General features: G+C 41.1%; 1 protein-coding gene across 5 annotated transcripts in view; it reads right to left on the reverse strand.

Moving 5' to 3' along the window:
- The window catches only part of REXO1 (RNA exonuclease 1 homolog), a 559,659-nt gene that overhangs the window by 341,821 nt on the left and 195,185 nt on the right, over positions 1-22,653 (reverse strand). For all 5 annotated transcript variants that reach the window (XM_072113796.1, XM_072113777.1, XM_072113787.1 and 2 more), the window contains exon 7: positions 13,196-13,319. In XM_072113796.1, the coding sequence (XP_071969897.1) occupies positions 13,196-13,319 (124 nt within the window). The remainder of the gene's footprint in view (positions 1-13,195; positions 13,320-22,653) is intronic.

Here is a 22,653-nt window from a genome sequence, read left to right on the forward strand (position 1 = left end):
ACTGGTCCCTATTGGCATCTACAAATCTTTCATGATGCCAAAAAGAAAAAAAAAAGTACAAAGTCTGTGCTCCAACAATTTATTCCCTTTTGAGCCCTGCCGTGTCTGCATACTACAGATTATTGCCGCCTACGGGGTATTGCCCTAACTGGGGTAACTCGCAGAATGATTTTTGATGTGTTTTTCCCCCAGTGGCATGAGTTGGGCCAAATACTTTTGTCACTACAATTTGATAAATTTCAAAACAATTGTTTCTCTTTGTATTACATTGGAGCCAGCATCATGGGGTTAAAATGCTCATACAACCCTACATACATTCTTTAAGGGATGCCCTTTCCAAAACGGGGTCACTACTTGTGGGTTTCTATTGTACTGGTACCTCAGGGCCCCCCCCCCCCCCCAACACCAATCTAGTGAAAACGGAGCTTAAATTAAACCTGAATTGTGCTCTTTTCCTCATGAGCCCTGCCGTGTCTCCATCCTGCAGATTATTGCCGCCTATGGGGTATTGCCCTAACCAGGGTAACCTGCAAAATGATTTTTGGGGTGTTTGTCGAAAGTGGCATGGGTTGGGCACAATATATTAGGCACTAAATTGACTTTTTTTCGTTAAAAACCCAATTTTTACTCTGCACCATTTACTTTGCATTCGATTTTGACCAGCATGTTGGGGGTTAAAATGCTCAACACAACCACAGATTCTTTGAGGGGTCTAGTTTCCAAAATGGTGACATCTTTGGGGGTTTTCCATTGTACTTTTACTTGAGGGGCTCTTCAATTACACTGTGGCACCACAAAACATTTGCAGCCAAATTGGCCTGCCAAAATCCCAGTAGCACTAACACTGTTCTGGACATCGCTAGCAGTTGACATCCACATGTCTGGTATTACCGTAATCTGAAGAAGCACGGCAAAAATTTTGGTATGTATATTTACCTCAAATTCCTTCTGAATGTATCCATTTTAAATGAGAAAGATTGTAATAAAAAAATTTTTATTTCAAAATTTACAATCCATTTTCATTTGCTTCCGGAAAAATAATTAAAGGGTTTACAGAGTTCTTAAATGCTGATTTGAATAAGTTGAGATGTTAGGTTCATAAAATGGTGTTACTTTGTGGGGGGTATTTAGTACAGAAGCCTTTATAGGGCACTTCCAAACTGAATTGATCACAAAAAAGTTGCTACCAAAACTTTAAACCTTCTCACATCCATAAAAAAAAGACCAATGGCAAAAGGTTTTTACCAAAAAAAATTTGTGGTGTCACTTTTTGTCTAAAAAGTATAACATTTGAAACTTTTAAAATAGGAAAAATTTGAAAAAAATTACTAAATTTTTAAAGCCCCAAAAACGAACAGATCACCAAAATGACACTACTAACACAAACTACGTCACGAGAAAATCTCAATCACAGAGATATCTTAAAGCGTTGAAAGGTTATTACCACAGGAAGAGGCACTGGTCAAATTTCTTAAAAAAAAAAAAAAGGACCGAGCCTTAACGTACAAGCAGGCTGCGTCCTTAAGGGGATAATGGCAAGATAGAGTATTACTATTTTGGATCAATGGAACAGTGTCCAATAATACAGACTATAAAAAAATTCTGAAAAATTATTCCAGTTTACTTCATAATTAGCAGGTAAAAATGCATGCTTCTTTGTATCATAAAATTGTTACATCATAACATATGAACAATATAGGCGGTCCTCTACTTAAGGACACCCGACTTACAGACGACCCCTAGTTAAAGATGGACCCCTCTGCCCACTGTGATCTCTGGTCAAGCTCTCTAAACGATTTAATGTAGTCCCAAACTGCAATGATCAGGAGTAAGGTGTCTGAAATTAAGCTTTATTAATAATTATTGGCCCCATTACAGCAACTTACATACAAATTCAACTTAAGAACAAACCTATGGAACCTATCTTGTATGTAATCCGGGACTGCCTGTATAGCATGCAGACAACATTTCCCCGTGAGTGTAGGAATAGTAGATAGAAGGCAGTGCCTAAACATAGTGCAACTCAAAGTTCATAAGTGGATACACTCACGTAATTCGACCTCGGACAGAGACTCTATGAGTATCTACGAGAGTGGACCATCAGGTAGTAATGGTAGCGGTGAGAGCCTGGTGGTATTATTCAGTCTTGACTTGTATTAAGTATAACATTATTCCTTGCATTGTGGTATTTGTTCAGTAACAGTAGATACGTTTTTTTTTTTTTTTTTTTTAAGTTTTCTAACGTCACTTGCATTTTATAAACCCGCCTACTACTTTTAACAGGTATAGAGCCACTTTAAGATATATTTTCAGGGCCACTTTAAGCCCCCAGACCGCCCCTGGCCACCACACTGGATCACGTAAGAAAAAAAGAGTGTTAAACTGCTAATTATTTTTTTTTAGCAAGGTTAACAATACCCTTGGGGGTCTGAGAACTTCTACCATACACTGCAATATTGCAGTATATAGCAGATTTGCATTGCCACATTTAAACGCCTCCAGCAGCTTTGCTAGGGGCATTTAAATGGTTAACACCCACGAGTCAGCACTGACCGGGTGTGTTTAGGGCGTTCACATGTGGCGTAAAAACATGCGTTTTTAAATGCATCACAACAGCTGAGAAGAGAGTTGCTTGATTTCATTATATATACCTATATACAGGACTTGTACAACAAAGTACACAAAATATATGCATGAATACCATAATATGGAAAACACATAAATTTTATTAACAAAATAATAATACACATATGATCACTGCAATAAAAACAACCCATAAAATCAATCCCTGGTGGACTAAAAGTACACCGCCAATCCTGTACAATCACATTGTAAACCACAGTCAGTCAATACATTACAAGTGTAAACATAAGGTTTCAATGTAACACACAAGTCAATGAATATAATATATTACAAGTGTAAACAAGAGGTTATAACATAAACCTAATCTAAATAACATGGAACCTGGTAGGAGTTCATATAAACCAAACAAGACAAAATAAAGTGCACCGTGCAAAATAGCTATATATACCAACCAGGCTGCATATTGAACAGGAGATGTGGCGCTGTACCAGACAACCCCGACGCGCGCTTCGCCGTCGCTTCCTCAGTTTATATGAACTCCTACCAGGTTCCATGTTATTTAGATTAGGTTTATGTTATAACCTCTTGTTTACACTTGTAATATATTATATTCATTGACTTGTGTGTTACATTGAAACCTTATGTTTACACTTGTAATGTATTGACTGACTGTGGTTTACAATGTGATTGTACAGGATTGGCGGTGTACTTTTAGTCCATCAGGGATTGATTTTATGGGTTGTTTTTATTGCAGTGATCATATGTGTATTATTATTTTGTGGTTAATAAAATGTCTGTGTTTTCCATATTATGGTATTCATGCATATATTTTGTGTACTTTGTTGTACAAGGCCTGTATATAGGTATATATAGTTGGTGTTCATAGCAGTCCTTGCTTTCCACACATTTCCTGGATAATTGGTATTGATTGCTTGATTTCATTGCTATTGAAGAGGACCTGTCACCCATAAATTATCAGTCCAGTCTCAAAGTGGTACGGCGTATTTATGAGGGGGTGGTCCGAGGTGCAGCCTCTTCCCCGGACCTCCCCGCCCTCTCCATGCACTTGACGCGCAGAATTCACCTCTCCTAAACACGCCCACAATCCCGCCCCCTCATAAATACGCCGGGCCATTTCTATTGTACTCTGCAGCGGTGTTAGATAGCATTATTGTAGGTTTCCCATAACGCTATCATTGTTACACCGCTGCGTTTGCTTTAGCACTAGGACCTGCTTACATTAGGTCACCATGCCAGAACAGGCTGCTGGACCTGACCAGGCTGAAAGGGGAGATATGGATGGGGAACCAGAGGAATGGCCGCCGTTGTCCCCGGCTTCCCAGGCCGCGGCCTCTATGAAGCCATGTGCAGACCTCGTGGCACCCCTCCCCCAACATGGCCTTTTGCTGCAGGGCCTGCCACCACTCCTGCTGATTTGCCACCTGAGCCTACACTGGCAGATGTATTTAAAGCTGAACAAACTTGCAGCTCTGCATTATCTACCCTCACAATGCCTATCGGGGGTGTTATAGACTTTTCTCATATCATGTCTGATGATATTTATATCTTCTCTGAGCGAGTAGGTGCAATTCCTGTGCTCTCTAAGTTGCAGGAGGATGTCGATGCTCTGAAAAATAAGGCAGACGATATGGAGAATCGTGTGCGCAGAAACAACTTGCACCTGATTGGGGTGCCGGAGAGGGCGAAAGGCAAAAACCCACGGGAATTTTTCGAAGAGAGGCTCTTGGAAAATAGACACTTACACCTTTATTTGCTATTGAGAGCACATCGAGTTCCCACCAGGCCTCTGCCTCCTGGAAATGCCCCCAGACCAGTCATCCTCCAGATTCTGCATTATAGGGACCGAGACGTAACATTGCACAAGGCGAGAGATAGAGAATCCTATAATTAGGAACAGTAAAATCTCTATATTCCCGGACTTCTCAGCTATAGTGCACCGAAAAAGAGCACAGGTTTATGCCGGTCAAAAGAAAGCTCAGGGCCCTCGATCTACCATACTCTATGTTTTATCCGGTAAAGCTGCGGGAGGTAGCCATGAATACAACACATTTTTTTAAAACATCGGAATCCGTGATGCATTGGCAAGATACGAATGAAGGTCATCTGCGGTGAGGAGATGGCTGATCCGGCAGGGGTAGTCTCCTTGCTTTGCGGAATGGCAGTTGGAGGGAGGCCGCTCAGCAATTCCTGTGGCCTTACAGCCTTAAAGGGGTGTTCCCATCTGTGCATTTACATTTAATGTAATTCATTTGCCATATGTAAACATTTCTTCAATTGGATGTTATTAAAAAAATGTTTGTGTGAAGATAATTTCTCATAAATGTAGCCATGTTGTCTCTTAGAAACGAGATAGCTTCCTCAGATACGACCTCAGATACGACATTTTGGCAGCAGTGGCCAGAATCCTGCCTGACCACATGGAATCAGCGTTCATTACCACCAGTAACTCCCGGACATTTCATATACAAAAACCTTTTGTTTCTTTGGGCAATCCCTCCAGCAGAGGTGGCTAAATCTAAGGACACTGTTTTGTTGCTAAGGGACCATATGACTACATTTATGAGAAATTATCTTAATACAGGTAAAATTATTTTTTTATAACATCTAATTGAAGAAATGTTTATATATGGCAGAATAATCAAACAGAATGTGAATGCCCAGATGAGAATACCCCTTTAAGGACTGCTCTTCAAGTTTACGGACATACTGTGGATTATATGTATATGTTATATTTTTTATATTTTCTACTGTATAGACGTCAGTGGGTGCAGGGAGTCACTCTCCTGGAACCAAGCGGGAGGCCAGCTCCATACAGAGTATAACTGAGTGTTTTTTCTTGTTGCTAGCTACTGTTACACAATCTTAGTTTCAGATATTAGTTTGACCTCAAGTACCAGGTTTGATAGGTACAATATCCATTTTGGGAATGTGTTTATGTTGTTTTGGGAGGGGCAGTATAGCATATTGGCAGAGAAAAGGTCAAGATCAAGAGGACACAGAAGGTTGCATAAGTAAGGACTGCGGTCCTGTAGGATTACATCAATATCTTGTTAATCACTTGCACACAATAGCATGGAATGCTAGGGGTCTTTGAGATTCCTTGAAGCGTTATGTTGTTTTAAATGCCATTCAACAATACCAACCCGAAGTTGTATGCTTGATGGAGACCCATCTAGTTGCAGACTCTTTGCAGGGGCTTAGAAGGGTGTGGGTTGGAGCAGAGTACCACTCTGTGTATTCAATCCTACCACACCATATCGCTCCTATGTACGGATGCCAAGCTAATCGCTAAACCGTTTGCAAACAGGCTAGTGAGTTATTTTGGACCTGGTGCATGGAGACCAAACCGGCTTTATGCCAGATAAATCAACCATTATTAATATCCGCCGTTTGTTTATGCATTTGCAGATGTCCCCGGAGAATGCAGCCTGCAGGGCTGTCCTCTCACACGACGCTGCCAAAGCTTTTGACAGCGTAGAGTGGGAATTTTTATGGGCTATCATGCGGAAGATGGGGTTTGGGCCATATTATCTGCGGTAGGTAAAACTTTTATACTCAAAGCCAAAAGCCAGACTCAGAGTAAATGGAATCTTGACTAATCCATTTGAGTTTGGTAGGGGAACACGGCAGGGCTGCCCCCTGTTTACATTCTTGTTTGCCCTGGCAGCGGAGCCGTTGGCATGCTTGGTTAGGGCCTAAAGAGAAATTGGAGGCTTCAAGTACGGATCGCTGGAGGAACGGGTAGCCTTATATGCGGATGACATATTATTTCTTAATAATGTACAGTATTCTCTCTCTCATTCATGGGCATCAATATTGAGTATGGTGGATATTCTGGTATCCAGATAAATTGGGGAAAAATCGGTGCTCCTCTCCCCTTAGACCTACTCCCTGACTAGTTTGATGCGGGACAACTGCAGATTGTATCATCCTTTAAGTATCTTGGGGTGTGGGTGTTGTCTGACCCAAAGGATTATGTGGCTCTGAACCTCCAACCATTGATTACTAAGGCTCTAGACAAGGCAGATGTGTGGTGCAAGGTCCCACTATCTGTGGTTGGAAGGGCAAATTTGACCAAAATGGTATTTATTCTGCAGTTTCTTTACTTATTTCACAACTCACCAATATGAATTCCAATGTCATACTTTTATCGTATACAGGGTATATTAGGATCGCTCATATGGCGTAAAAAGGTGCCCCGAATCCGCTTGGAGACATTGCAAAGGACAAAGGAGGGTTAGCCATGCAAACCCATATTTTTATTTCCTAGCAGCCAAATTACAACAATTAAAAGGGATGGGGACAACCCGATAGCCCACTGGAGGTGGAACGTCTTCTGTCATATTGTAACGGAGGAAAGCCTCCTCTCTACCTTCTGGAAATAGGAGCCCAGATCCGTCCTCCAGATGCCCTACCTACGGTATCATTACTGACCGAAGTATGGAGGAAAGCCAAACAGATGTTGGGGATTGGAAGGTTGCACAAAATTCACTCCATTATGGGGTAACCCAGCACTTCCCGAGGTAGCCAAGTTGCAGGAATGCAGCCTATGGGAGTCTAAAGGGATCCATGGGGTTGCACAGGTGGTGTCAAAAGACGTTTTAAAGGAAACCTACCACAAACCTACCACTTTATAGCCGGCGCAGGCAGGTACGCGCTCGGCGCTTACCGTGCGCGCGGCTACATAGGAAGTGAATGCGAGCCGCGCGCATGGTAAGCGCCGAGCGCGTTCTTTTTAAAAAGTTTAAAAAGTGGCAGGTTTCTGATGGAAATACCGGGCACCAGCTCAGGGTGATTTTCGTTAGTGTTTTAAACCGCGGTATCGCGGTTTAAAACAATTTTTAAACTTTAAAACTTTTTAAACAGAACGCGCTCGGCGCTTACCATGCGCGCGGCTCGCATTCACTTCCTATGTAGCCGCGCGCACGGTAAGCGCCGAGCGCGTACCTGCCTGCGCCGGCTATAAAGTTTAAAAAGTGTTTTAAACCACGATACCGCGGTTTAAAACACTAACGAAAATAAGCTCCGGCACCAGCTCACCCTAAGCTGGTGCCCGGTATTTCCATCAGAAACCTGCCACTACAAGTGGTAGGTTTCCTTTAAAGATTTTTGAACAGTTGCGTGAAGGGTTTCAGTTGCCATTTAACATCTTTTATCATTACTGTGCAACTAAGGCAGGCTTTGAATGCGCTGTTGAACATTAAACATCATCTGGTGCTTAACCGGTTAAGGACCGGGCCCTTTCCTGTTTTTTCATGTCCAGTTTTCACTCCCCACATTCAAAAATCTATAACTTTTATATTTTTACACGTAAAGAGCTGTGTGACTGCTTGTTTTCTGCGTAAAAAATTGCACTTCATAGTGATGGAATTAAATATTCCATGCCATGTACTCAGAAGCAGGAAAAAAAATTCCAAATGCAGTGAAAATGGTGAAAAAACGCATTTGCGCCATTTTCTTGTGGGCTTGGATATTAAGTTTTTCACTGAGCGCCCCAAATGACATGTCTACTTTATTCTTTGGGTTGAGGGGATACCAAATTTGTATAGGTTTTATAATGTTTTCATACATTTACAAAAATTAAAACCTCCGGAAAAAAAAATTATTCTTTTGATTTTGCCATCTTCTGGCGCTAATAACTTTTTTTATACTTTGGTGTACGGAGCTGTGGGTGGTGTCATCTTTTGCGACATTTGATAATATTTTCAATGTTATCATTTTTAGGACTGTACGACCTTTTCATCACTTTTTATAGATTTTTTTATAATTTTCAAAATGGCGAAAAAGTTCCATTTTCGACTTTGGGCGCTATTTTCCGTTACGGGGTTAAACGCATTGAAAAACCGTTAATATATTTTGATAGATTGGGCATTTTCGGACGCGTCGATACCTAATGTATTTATGAGTTTTACTGTTTATTTATATTTATGTCAGTTCTAGAGAAAGGGGGGTGATTTGAATTTTTAGGTTTTTTTATTATAATTTGACGGTGACGTCCCGGGGAGCGACGATCCCAGGCAAGATGGCGGGGGCCATGCGCCGCTATCTTTTTGAGACTGCCGGCAGCTTTGCCGGACGCCATCGCTGTGATAACACCCGCGATCGGTGCTAGCACCGATTGCGGGTGTTACCGATAAGTCTTTAATGCAATATGCAGCAAAGACTTACCGGCTATGGAGAGGGCTCAGCCCGTGAGCCCTCTATGCAGCGGGACCCGACCGCCGCCGTGAATACATGGTGGGCGGTCACGAACCAGTTAATATTCTTGTCTCCCTGGGGGATAGTACAGGGGTTAGATTGCTGATATATAGGCAACTGCTAGGGGAATATCATAAAAAGTATCCACAAGCAGTCCGCTCCTAGTGGGATGCAGATTTGGGACCCCTGACAGATGAACAATGGACATCCATATTAGCTTGGACATCTGAATTGTTTCCTAGTGAGAGGCAGAGGCTTTCCCAACTATTCTTATGCCATAGAATTTATAGGACTCCTGTGTGGTGGCATAGGGTTGGAATAAGAAGTGATGACAATTTCTCTTGGTGTGGCCGTGTGGGAGCACACTTGCTGCACATGATGTGGGAATGAATGTCCCACTTTGGAAATCTTTTGGAGGGAGGTGAAGGAGCGGATAAAGACAGTGTATGATGTGCAGCTTGATTGTTACACATATATATTGTAATTGAGGTATTATATAATGTCCTCTGTATACCCTTGCGTAAATATATTGTCTCTCTTCATTGCTGTATGTCATTTGCCATAATGTCAAAGCCTATTTAAGCTCTTGAGAACTCTTGGGGTGCTGAATTTTTAGATGTGGTCATCTTTCACACTCCAGATGGCGATATCAAAACAAAAACATTTTTTAAACAAGTAGATAGTAACAGTTTTTTAGATTTTAACAGTAGTCATTTTAAAAAATGGCTCACAAATGTACCCTATGGGCAGTATAAAAGAATTTGGCGCAATTGTACGGACGATAAAGACTGTACACCAGTGCGAGATTTTAAATAAATGTTTTAGAGCAAAGAAATATCCCTCTTCTCTTATCCAAACAGCCGCTAGAAAGGCAGGTGCTCTTTCACAAAAAACATGTCTACTTGAAATGAATAAAAACACAGACAGAAATCTTTATAACGTCAATTTTATTACAACCTTCTTAACTGACTGTCACGAAATCCGCACAATTCTAAACAAACATTGGGAAATACTTATGCACGACCCCTACCTGAGGGAATCCATCCCCAAAAAAACACAAGTAACCTTCAGAAGGTCAGAAACCCTCAAGAATATCTTAGCACTTAGTCGTCTTCGGCCAGAGGTAGTTACAAAAAAATGCTAAGTCTTCTTTCTTTCCCAAGATGTTAGGGAGCTTCAAATGTGGTGTAGGGGATCAACTCAAATGGCAACTTCAATAACAGTCCAGGTAGCGGTTTTATTTCTTTCCAAAAACAGTGTAACAAAACAGAATCGCTTGCTTCAGCATATAACAAAAAATACAGTCCATATAAACAGGCTTGACTCACAGTCCTTTGTAGGTTGTGTCTCCATCCAGCAGCATAACCAGACAATGTCACTATTGCTGGTCCTTGGCTGTGTAACCCCTCCAGCTCTGCATGCAGTATAGCAGAGACTTCCAGACTGCAAACACATCCCCCAGCTCACCTGAGCTTCCTGGCTTTATCTCTCAGTCAAAACCTGGCCTGGATATGTGGGAGTAGTCACCCACCCTGCTCTTGATTACTCCAATGAAAGCCAGCCCGGATCAACTGCATTAACAATTGTCAGAAACCTAAGGTTCCTGACCAAACATTAACCGGCTCACTTCACTGAGGCCAGGCACCTCAGTGACACATATCTGCCTTCAATAACGGCCCCTTGTACCTTCTCACAGTGGTCACAACCGATGTACGTGCTTTGACTCGATTACACACAGACAAAGTAACTTTATGTCTACAATTACCAGAGAAGTGTACCCAATTAAGAGCTTTCTTAATTGTAGCTCAAAATATATCATATATCTGTTAGAGTGTAAATGTAAACTTCAATATATAAGACGCACCATCCAACCATTGAGGGAGAGGCTCAACATAGACAAAACATAGAAAAAGGCTTTGTTCTGCATAGTGTCTCACGCCATGCAGCCACCCATCATAGTTGCAATATGAGTGATTTCAATATAACTCCTATTGAACACATAAAACCCAACACACCACAGAGATTTAACTATTTGAAGAAAAGAGAAATGTTTTGGATTTTCAAATTACTATGTTTGACACCCACTGGACTGAACGAAAGCCTGGAAAACGTGTATTGAAAAACATCCTTTCAAGTTTTTACTATCATAGTCCTAGAGTCCTATACATATCTCTTTTTCATTTATTCTTCCCACCTTCTCTATTTTTGTCATCCTATCCATTCAAGAATATAACTCTGTAAATTTTAGGTAATATGTGTATATACATTCCAAACAACTTCCAGACTGTTAAATATGTTGTTTTCATAGATATTCCTTTTAATGATTCATGGGTTTTAGCTCTCTGATATATATTTATTGCCTTTATTTATTTATTTATTTATTTATTCATTTACTAAGGTTAAGTGCCTTTTGTATTAGATATGGTTAAATATATTTATTTTAAATAGTAAGAATTTATTCTCCAAATGTGTTCCCGCATTAATTAATTATTATTCTATAGTGTGACTTAATATTATCTATTATTAAGTGTATACTGATTAATTAATTATTTATTCATCTTAAGAATTACCCACTGCATCTTCTCAATCACTTTGAATAACCCTTTTATTCACGCATCATTTTAATTTTCCGGTACCTCTCCTAATCTAATTAAATAACCTTGTTGTCTCTCATCCTAACTAGCGCATAATCTTGACACGCGCATTGGATGCCCAGAGATACCGCTCCTAACATTACTTACCTGGAGCATTTAGTGCGCATGCTCCGTTGTCATGACGGCTGCTCACCGCGTTCTCTACTTCCAAATCACTTCCGGTATTTCCGGCATCTTCAGCCTAAACGAATATACTGTGCATGCCCAACCCGGCTGTCGCCGGCGGCGCGCCAGAAGCCCGTATTTCGCGCCTTTCTCCTATCCACTCACCGCACAGCATTATGCTTGTAAGTACATACCCATTTTCTATTTAAAGACCACCATACTGTTACCATGTATTCATTTGTGTCCTTGTATTTGATAAAGGGTCTGCGACCCGAAAAGCGTCATTTGGACTATACTGTGTATATATATTTTTTTATTTGCCTTTTTAACATTAAATTCTTTCTTTTGATGAATTAAATTTGGCGTAACTATTGGTATACTTCATAGTTTACACCAATTTGCAGATGAGGTCTTACTTACCCTAACCAATCCTTCCATTACATTGTCGAATCTGCAAGCAACACTAGATCGTTATAGTTCTTTCTCGGGTTATAAAATCAACAATACCAAGACGGAAGCTCTCCCAATTTATATACCTCAGAGGGAGCTCGAGGCCCTACAGTCGGTTTTTCCAATCCCCCCCCCCTCCTACGCTGCACCTATTTGAAACACTACCAGTTAGGGTACACATGGCTTGATTGTCTAGACTTCATTCCAAATGTCTGAACTATGTCTGGAATGTGCGAAGACACTGGATTCCAAAGTCAGTTATGACTCCTAACTCTTCCAATGGAGGCATGGCACTCCCGGACTTGAAACTATACTATTTTTCTGCCCATCTCAGACATATTGCATCCTGGACTACTTTCCCTGGAACAGTGGCAGATTATCTGGTCCAAAGCACAAAAAGCCGCTGTTAACTCCCTCTACAATGAAAATCAGATTAAACTGCTTATGATATGGTATCACACACCCAAATTGCTTCATAAGTTCAACCCGACCATATCAGATATGTGTTGGCACTGTGGTAGAGTGAAGGGCTCACTCTTCCATATTTTCTGGAAGTGCCCCTCCATAGGAAGCTATTGGGCTAGGATTAAGAAGATGCTCTTGAATGTACTTCACATTGACATCCCTATGGATCCCACACTATGTTTACTCAACCTATTGCCTGAAACTATTCGTAGTCCAACTATTCATAACCTTAATGCAGCTAAATGCTTAGTCCCTGTTTTGGAAGAAGCCAGAAACCTTGTTTTTATGCATTTTTATATGCCAGTGTTAAAGACATCAGACTAATGGAACAACTGACTGCTCAATTGAATGATAAAATAGATGCATTTGAAGCTTTCTGGTCCCCATGGGACCTATACTGTGAGACACGTGGCCCACGTTAATAAGTCGAATGCTTTATAAAAAAAAAAAAAAAAAAAAAAAAATAGCTGACAAGGTGTTCTTAAATGTTATCATCCCAAGCATCTTCTATAATGCTCCTGATCCACCAAATGGTTCCGACCTACTTGTATTTGCATTGTATGTAATACGCTACATTTTTGAGACGCTTGTGCCTGGACAGAATTGTATGTTAAAAAACCTTTTCTGTTTGAAAAATAGAAATAAAGCGTTGAAAAAAAAATATGGCAAAAGAAGTAACATGTCCAAAAAAATATATAAAATATATTATGTTTACTCACTTTTAGACACAGTTTTCTTTTCTGATCCTTTGCTTCTGAGTTTCTTCAGTGTGTTGACTGCCACATTAAGATAAATGTTCCGACTGCTGCTTCGTCCATAAACCATATTTTCCTCTTCCAGAGCCTGCAATCAGAAAATTGGTTAAAACTATAACAAGGTACTACTAGGAATGAAAAACATAAAATTGCTGCTACCGCATAAAACATATACTCTCCTCACGGCCACATCAAGGAGGCACCAACAGGATGAAAGAGAGGCAGATATTTCTGGCTGTTACTACCAATCATCAAGAAGGAAGGATGTGCTCCAGGAAAAATGTCCATGTTCACAGTTATGCAATAAAGATATACACTTCACGTGGACAGCGTCATCTTTGCCACTGCCCTTTGCAAATTCAGAGAGGAAAGGACTACCACAATAGATCTCCTCTTCTTCCTCTTACCGTCTACCTTTCATTACAGAGTCCCGCAGATTACTAAGGACCAGTCTGTAGCAGCTAAATATAAATAAGGTTGTTTTGTGTAAAGTGAGGTTTTTCCTTACGTAAAAGTTATAAAAAAAGACTGTTCATAGGGAGAAATGTATAATAAATATATGAGACTTTATGTGACTATTATGTCACATTCCTGGTTTGGGTGTATAGAGAGGGCTCAGCATAATGCAGCAAACACCCACCAGTAATACCCGCAGTCTGTAAAGTACAGATTTAATACCCTAAAAAATTCAAAATACAATGCTGTTCTAGCAAACAAACTCTGCCAAACAAAATTTCAATGATGGACTGCCAATGCAAAAATACAAAAGTGGGGAGATGGAAAAGGGAAGGCTGGAAAATGGGGGTGCAGGGTGGTTTTCTCACAGGCCTGAAGCCAAATTGAAAAAATCAGACACACAAGGGGGAAGGCCAGGATTCTGCATCTCTTCACTTGCATATTTTTTGTAAATCGAAGCCCCCATGAAGTAATGTCCCATAATGCCCAAAATAAGAGAAAAATAGGCCAAGTTCATTTTAAAGGGGTTTTCCCCAAGAAAAAAGTTAAACCCTTCCTTTTCAGAAAAAGAGCGATTACGAGATATTGGAAAAATACGCAAAGGCCAGCCATAGGTGAGGTCATCACCCAAATAAAAATTATTTGCTCTTATGAGAAAGCCATCTCTCTTCAAAATAATAACTATAATACTTTCAAAAAACAATGGGATACTTGGATACAAAGCGCATATTTTCTAAAATGATTTTTTGGATTGTCAGTAATTGTAGGCCTAGTTCTACTGTTTACTGTTCTACTGTTTAAACTAGGAAACGACATTGAGTAATCATACTTTTGCCCTCTTTGTTATATACAAATTTTCTTTGTCCTTTCGGTCCTTCTGTTGGTATGTGCCCTGCAGTCACCTACAATTTACTCAGTAGTGACTATGTTCTGTCACAATATATTACTTTTATACAAATGTTCAGAATTACAAAAGCAAGAAGTTTGATGTCGGGAATTGCTATGATATTCCTCATGCCTCTGTTCACTAGTTACTAAAAAGATGTAATAGGTGCCCACGGGGCATATATTGTCTGTCAAATTTTTATTGTCAAAAAAACAAAAAATGTTTTAAAAAAAAAAAAAAAAAAAAAAAAGAAAAAGAGCGATTGATTGCAAAGCTTTAGCATCTGGCTAACATTGTACTTCAAGTCCCATCATGACCAGTATTTCATGTATAAAACAACCTGACAGACATGCTAATAAGCTGGGATGTGATAGAACTCAACCATATTCACATTTGTTAAGTGCTATAAATAGACATACTGATGAACAAAGTGTGCAACAGCACGTGGTCATATTCACACTGAGACTGGACTTGCTGATGTGGGAATATACAACAGATCTTGTCAGCGTTCACAATGATAAAATTATAGACAAGCCCGCCAATAAGCAGGGGTGCAACATCATAGGTCAATATTCACACTTGATAATGATTGAGTTGACCTTTTAATGAACAGAGGAGCAACAGTATTGTCTAATTCTCTCGATTTCCTCCAATAATGGTTTTGCTCAATAAAATTGAGCAAAGATAAGAAAAACTATAAATGAGGTATCACCGTAATCGTAGTGAACCAGAGAATAAAGGTAAAATATTATTTTTACGTTACGGTGAGCAGGGGGAAAAAAAAGTGCTAAAAATCCCAAATAAAAATTGATGATTTTGTTTGTGTCCCCCTTGAAATAGTTAATGTAATAAAAGCTCAAGACACCCCCAAAATAATTATCTATACATTGTATCTCACCCTGCAAATAATAAGCCCTCATATGTTCGCATTACCAAAGAAAGTAAATTTTATAGCTTGTACAATGTGACAATACAAATCTGCTGTGAATGGCGCTGCTTTCATTCTATTCCCGGCCGTGCGCCCATAAAGCAGTGTAGGGGTTCAGCTCAAACGTGGGGGTCGGCAATGACAAAGCTCTCTTGGACAGCAGGATTAAAGTTGAAACTGTGCATTTATTCCAGCAAAAACAGCAGTAACAAACAAAACATCAAATAAAAATCCTTGCCTGTCCGGCTCTAACTAAACACTTGGCGGCCCTCACTAGCCACTGGAGGGCTTCTCCCTGCCAGCATGAAACATACATTCAGTAACCCAGTCTCACTCACGTGTGGCTCTCACACAGTCCAGCTTCTGTGTCTCCAGGTAGAGAGCAACTTCTGACTGCTCCACACCCTTCTTTAAGGGATTGCACACCTGGTGCATTGTTAGACCCATTGCAGTGTGGAAGCTTTGGTCTGGAGCAGTGATCACACTTCTGTCTCCACTCCAGCAATTAGGGTCCTGTACCAGGTCTTCCAAGAGACCTACACATGGAAAACAGCTTCCAGTTTGACCCAATTCACATTGTGGTCGCTGTAATACACATAAACACTCATTTTCTCTCCAATTCAATAGTGACTTTGTCACATATCCCCCCCCTTTGATCACAACCGTAGGTGGGATCACCTGACTACAACCCCCAGGGTCAAATTTTCCAAATTTTAAATGGACATCTTTCTTTTGTAATGTGCTCACCCCCTTGTAATAAGGTTTCTTGCGTGGGATGTCGTCCATGTATAATGTTGCCTGGACAAAGCAAGTCTCAGGCTCCACATCTTGCACACACATAGATTTTATGGGCAAACAGTTTTTATAATCAGTCATACCATATTTCAAGCTTTCAAAAGCAACTTTGGACATATCCACTTGTAATATGGACTGAGTAGCTGGTACCACATTAAATGCACAGGATACATGCACACACTCCATAAGTTCCTCATGTATCTTATATCCACCACCTGAGGACAATACAATCAGCCCAACATCTTCTGAAGTATTTGTGTCAAACTGCAAGCAAGTGTTCTGATCACCACTCCCACTCATCAGTTGTGTATGAGAACAGCCAGTGTCCATGGCAGACATACATGCATCACCACTATCCTCTGTATTGTAATCCTTACCATTCCCAGCATTTATAGCCATCTGAAAATCTAGAGAAGTCATTGTAATAGACACCAGATTCACTGGAATGTAGCCACTTTCATACGCTACACTTCCCTTCATACTGGAAACCAAGGAATCTGCCTCTGTTCTATCACTTGACTGTTCCATCGGGTCAGCAAAGATCACTTTCCCATTACACTTCTCAGGCACACTCAGTTTGTGTATCTCACTCAAGGTAGAGGTCCTTTCTACAAAGCTGTCAGGACCCTCATCCTGCTCTGCAGCATAACTCACAGAACCAGGGCTGAAATCCATATCCATGGCTCCCTTCATCCCTTTGACATGATCAAGCGCTACACAGCAATCACTATCTCTTTCATTATAACTGCCTGCAGGGGGCACAATTTCTAGGGGTGAAATCTTGTCCTCTTGCGCACTATTTCTATCACAATCGCGTCTGTCTGTGTCATACTTCATAACATCAGTAATAATGACTTCTAGGGAAGTTATTCCATATTTATCTGGATTAGTACTGAGCGTTTCAGCACTGACAGGTGCCATATCCACCACAAGTGCACCCACCTCACTGACAGGTGCCATATCCACCACAAGTGCACCCACCTCACTGACAGGTGCCATATCCACCACAAGTGCACCCACCTCACTGACAGGTGCCATATCCACCACAAGTGCACCCACCTCACTGACAGGTGCCATATCCACCACAAGTGCACCCACCTCACTGACAGGTGCCATATCCACCACAAGTGCACCCACCTCACTGACAGGTGCCATATCCACCACAAGTGCACCCACCTCACTGACAGGTGCCATATCCACCACAAGTGCACCCACCTCACTGACAGGTGCCATAGCCACCACAAGTGCACCCACCTCACTGACAGGTGCCATAGCCACCACAAGTGCACCCACCTCACTGACAGGTGCCATAGCCACCACAAGTGCACCCACCTCACTGACAGTTCCAACTGGAAACGCACCTGCCTCACTTATGGCTTCATTCACACTAGGGCGCTTCTCTGAATGTAATGACAGATCCCTGCCGCTTGATTTACTCAGTTCAGTCAAACCTGAGTCCACAGCACAATCAGTCATCTCCACACAGCACTCAGCGTCACCTCCATCACCTGCACAGGTGTTATGTGAGAGGAGTGTTACATGGTCAGTAAAAATCTCCCCACCATTATGTACCTCCCTGTCTTGTGTGGTCACATTGGAAAATACATTTACCACCACATTTTCTCCCCCCACAGAAATGTCCATCTGATCTTTGTTCCCTGTCAGTGTAGGAGAGAATTGGTCGATATTAGCAAACACATTATTAGTGCTTAATACTGGCATAGTCATAACATTTTCTGTGTTAGCATTGGTAACAACATTGACATCATGTAATGGTACATTTTCCTCACATAATGAATTTTCACTATTACCAGCCACAGCCTCTAGGGGCACCTTTGCGCACTTAGACACCTGTGTTTTCACAAGCTCTGGAGCACCTACCACCAAGTCTACAGACTCTGCACTGTGAGGCTTCAGGTGTACACCAGAGGAATACTGGGTGACATTGTTATCACATAGCATTTCACTACACACATTTTTATCATCAGGTAAAGGCTCTATGGATGCAGGTTCTTTCTGAGAGATCACAGCATTTTCTGGGGAATTTGTCTCCTGCGGATAAACACCAGGATTAGCAAGAACATATTTTTTCCCCAGAATTTTCCCACAGAACTTGAAATCTCGGCCTAGCACAATCTCCACATCAGTATCATCAGATTTAACAAGTTCATGTTCCACTGTTCCAAACTCAGTCTCAAAGTTTAAAGTCACAGTCTTGTGGGTCTCATGAACAACATCCAGAAACAGTATTCGTTCTGGCCTGATTTTGGAAATCTTTTGGTCTGGAACCAAACTAACCCCTAATGGAATTCCACCCACAGTACATTCAAATGTCTTTCTTGGAAGTTGCACCTGTTGTGTCATCACAGGTCCAGGATTTTGGTTCCCTCTGACCACATCATACTTCTGATCAGAACCAGCAGAGGGTTTAACCATTAATGGACAGTCAATGGAAACATGACCAAGCCCCTGGAAACACGCACACTTCACCAGCCCTTTGGTTAGTCCATAATTATGTACATTTGGCTTTCCCAAGCCCACTGTAACATTATTTTTCAGGGTGTTCACACTCCTCCCAGCTCCCTTAAAGCCCCGAACAGTCTTACCAGGAATTCCCGGATGATATTTCACTTTACCAGGGGTTTGGTATCGGTGCTGGGTTGTAAGTAGCAATTCCTCTGTTGCAGAAAATCGATCCCATATGTCCAGGCGTTTTTGAGGTTGGTTGCTTGTAGCAACAGTATTGCTCCTCCTATATGGCACCTCCAACAAAACACTGGGCCTCTTAGCAACAGGACATCCTTTCATGCAGCGATCCACCTGTAGACATCCCCAACATGGCTCCTGTTGGTTGTCCATAGCAACAGTACTCTTACTCTTTGCATCTGGACCTTTAGACGTCACAGCCAGGCTGGAGGCCAGCATACTATTCTCTGCTCTCAGACGTGCATTCAGGCTTTCCATGCTTTGCTGCCGCACAGTGGTCTGCCGTCGTACTTCTTGTTGCGCTTGTCGCACATCAGCCATAAATTGCTCATGTCTCAGGTTAGACTGTCTCAGCTGCTCCATCAGCTCCTCCATTGTCTTGTCTGGACCCTGCAGCACCGTAGCTGCTTTCACACAGCACATAGACTTCTGGCCCTTTAAATTTTCACAAAGTTAAAGTTCATCCGCAGCTTTTGTCATGCAGTTGCCGCTAGCAACCTGCCCGCATCCTCCACCAATTGTAGGGGTTCAGCTTAAACGTGGGGGTCGGCAATGACAAAGCTCTCTTGGACAGCAGGATTAAAGTTGAAACTGTGCATTTATTCCAGCAAAAACAGCAGTAACAAACAAAACATCAAATAAAAATCCTTGCCTGTCCGGCTCTAACTAAACACTTGGCGGCCCTCACTAGCCACTGGAGGGCTTCTCCCTGCCAGCATGAAACATACATTCAGTAACCCAGTGTCACTCACGTGTGGCTCTCACACAGTCCAGCTTCTGTGTCTCCAGGTAGAGAGCAACTTCTGACTGCTCCACACCCTTCTTTAAGGGAAGCTTTGGTCTGGAGCAGTGATCACACTTCTGTCTCCACTCCAGCAATTAGGGTCCTGTACCAGGTCTTCCAAGAGACCTACACATGGAAAACAGCTTCCAGTTTGACCCAATTCACATTGTGGTCGCTGTAATACACATAAACACTCATTTTCTCTCCAATTCAATAGTGACTTTGTCACAGCAGTTTACCACCACATATGGGGTATCTGTACACTCGGGAGAAATTTGGCATCAAATGTTGCAGAGCGTTTCATCATTTAAAATTATTATGAAACCATCAGTTTTGGCCTAAATGAATTTATTTTCCAAAAAAATTCAAAAGTTTCTAAATCGCAGGTCCATATTGTTTTAACCCATGTGAAACACAAAGGGTTAATAGACTCAATAGAAGTTGTTTTAAATACGTTGAGGGGTGAAGTTTCTATAATGGGGTAATTTATGGGGTTTAACTATTATTTAGGCCTTTCAAAGTCACTTGGAAGCTGAGTTGTCCCTCAAAATGTGAGTTTTGGGGATTTTCATGAAAATGAGAAAAATCGCACCTAAAGTTCTGTGCCTCATAACATCCTAGAAAAATGACAGGATGCATAAAATATCATCTCAACATAAAGCAGACATTCCATAAATGTTAATTATCAAGCTTTTTGGGTTGTTTTACTTCTTGTCTGTAAAGTAGAATATTTCAAACTTGGAAATTGAAGAATTTTTACAAACTTTTGCCAAATTTTCTCTTTTTTTCAGCGCAAAACTTATCACTTAAATTTTACAACTAACATGAAGTACAATGTGTCACGAGAAAACATTCTCAAAAACACCTGGATATGTTAAAGTGTTCCGAAGTTATAACCAATTACCGTGATACAGAGCAGATTTGAAAAATCGAGTCTGGTCATTGAGCTGAAAACTAGTGTTGGTGATAAATGGTTAAGCAGTGGGGTGTATAATAATATATATATATACACTCACTTGCCACTTTATTAGGTACACCATGCTAGTAACGGGTTGGACCCCCTTTTGCCTTCAGAACTGCCTCAATTCTTCATGGCATAGATTCAACAAGGTGCTGGAAGCATTCCTCAGAGATTTTGGTCCATATTGACATGATGGCATCACACAGTTGCCGCAGATTTGTCGGCTGCACATCCATGATGTGAATCTCCCGTTCCACCACATCCCAAAGATGCTCTATTGGATTGAGATCTGGTGACTGTGGAGGCCATTTGAGTACAGTGAACTCATTGTCATGTTCAATAAACCAGTCTGAGATGATTCCAGCTTTATGACATGGCGCATTATCCTGCTGAAAGTAGCCATCAGATGTTGGGTACATTGTGGTCATAAAGGGATGGACATGGTCAGCAACAATACTCAGGTAGGCTGTGGCGTTGCAACGATGTTCAATTGGTACCAAGGGGCCCAAAGAGTGTCAAGAAAATATTCCCCACACCATGACACCACCACCACCAGCCTGAACCATTGATACAAGGCTGGATGGATTCATGCTTTCTGACCCTACCATCCGAATGTCGCAGCAGAAATCGAGACTCATCAGACCAGGCAACGTTTTTCCAATCTTCTACTGTCCAATTTCGATAAGCTTGTGCAAATTGTAGCCTCAGTTTCCTGTTCTTAGCTGAAAGGAGTGGCACCCGGTGTGGTCTTCTGCTGCTGTAGTCCATCTGCCTCAAAGTTCGACGTACTGTGCGTTCAGAGATGCTCTTCTGCCTACCTTGGTTGTAACGGGTGGCGATTTGAGTCACTGTTGCCTTTCTATCAGCTCGAACCAGTCTGCCAATTCTCCTCTGACCTCTGGCATCAACAAGGCATTTCCGCCCACAGAACTGCCGCTCACTGGATGTTTTTTCTTTTTCGGACCATTCTCTGTAAACCCTAGAGATGGTTGTGCGTGAAAATCCCAGTAGATCAGCAGTTTCTGAAATACTCAGACCAGCCCTTCTGGCACCAACAACCATGCCACGTTCAAAGGCACTCAAATCACCTTTCTTCCCCATACTGATGCTCGGTTTGAACTGCAGGAGATTGTCTTGACCATGTCTACATGCCTAAATGCACTGAGTTGCCGCCATGTGATTGGCTGATTAGAAATTAAGTGTTAACGAGCAGTTGGACAGGTGTACCTAATAATGTGTGTATAATATATATATATATATATATATATATATATATATATATATATATATATATATATATATATATATATATATATATATATATATATATATATATTACACACACACACACACACAAATATTTTAAAAAACACCAGCGATTCACGCTTCAGCAGATTGAAAACCAAAAATGTCCTGCTTTATTATGTTCCATTAGAAGCATATTTCATGGCAAAGTACACAGATCTACATTGATCGGCATCATAGGAAACAACCTATGCGCTTCACTCGTAAGAGTTTACTCATGGTCTACATACAAGTAGAATCACAAAACCATCGAAAGATTGCGCTCTTAGACTGCGTGTGACGTCATAAACACGTGATAATCATCACACGACTAGACTGACACCGTTCGTCAGGCGAGTGTGGCTTCATAATATTATATAAAACCTTAAGAAAATATTATCCTAAATTGGTGAGGGAAAGAATATCAGCACTGTATTAGAATTATTTTTCGATAGTCCAATATATAAAAATACAATATAAGACAATATAAGACAAGTTTGAATACAGAGGAATAAATTCTTACTTGTCGAGAATACTTTAATCAATCGCTACCCATTATCCCTTACAGATGAGTTGTAAATTATATTAAATCAATTTTTTTGATGTGTAAGCTCACACAAAT

This window comes from Engystomops pustulosus, chromosome 1 (genome assembly GCF_040894005.1).
Source record: "Engystomops pustulosus chromosome 1, aEngPut4.maternal, whole genome shotgun sequence".
Classification (NCBI taxonomy): domain Eukaryota; kingdom Metazoa; phylum Chordata; class Amphibia; order Anura; family Leptodactylidae; genus Engystomops; species Engystomops pustulosus.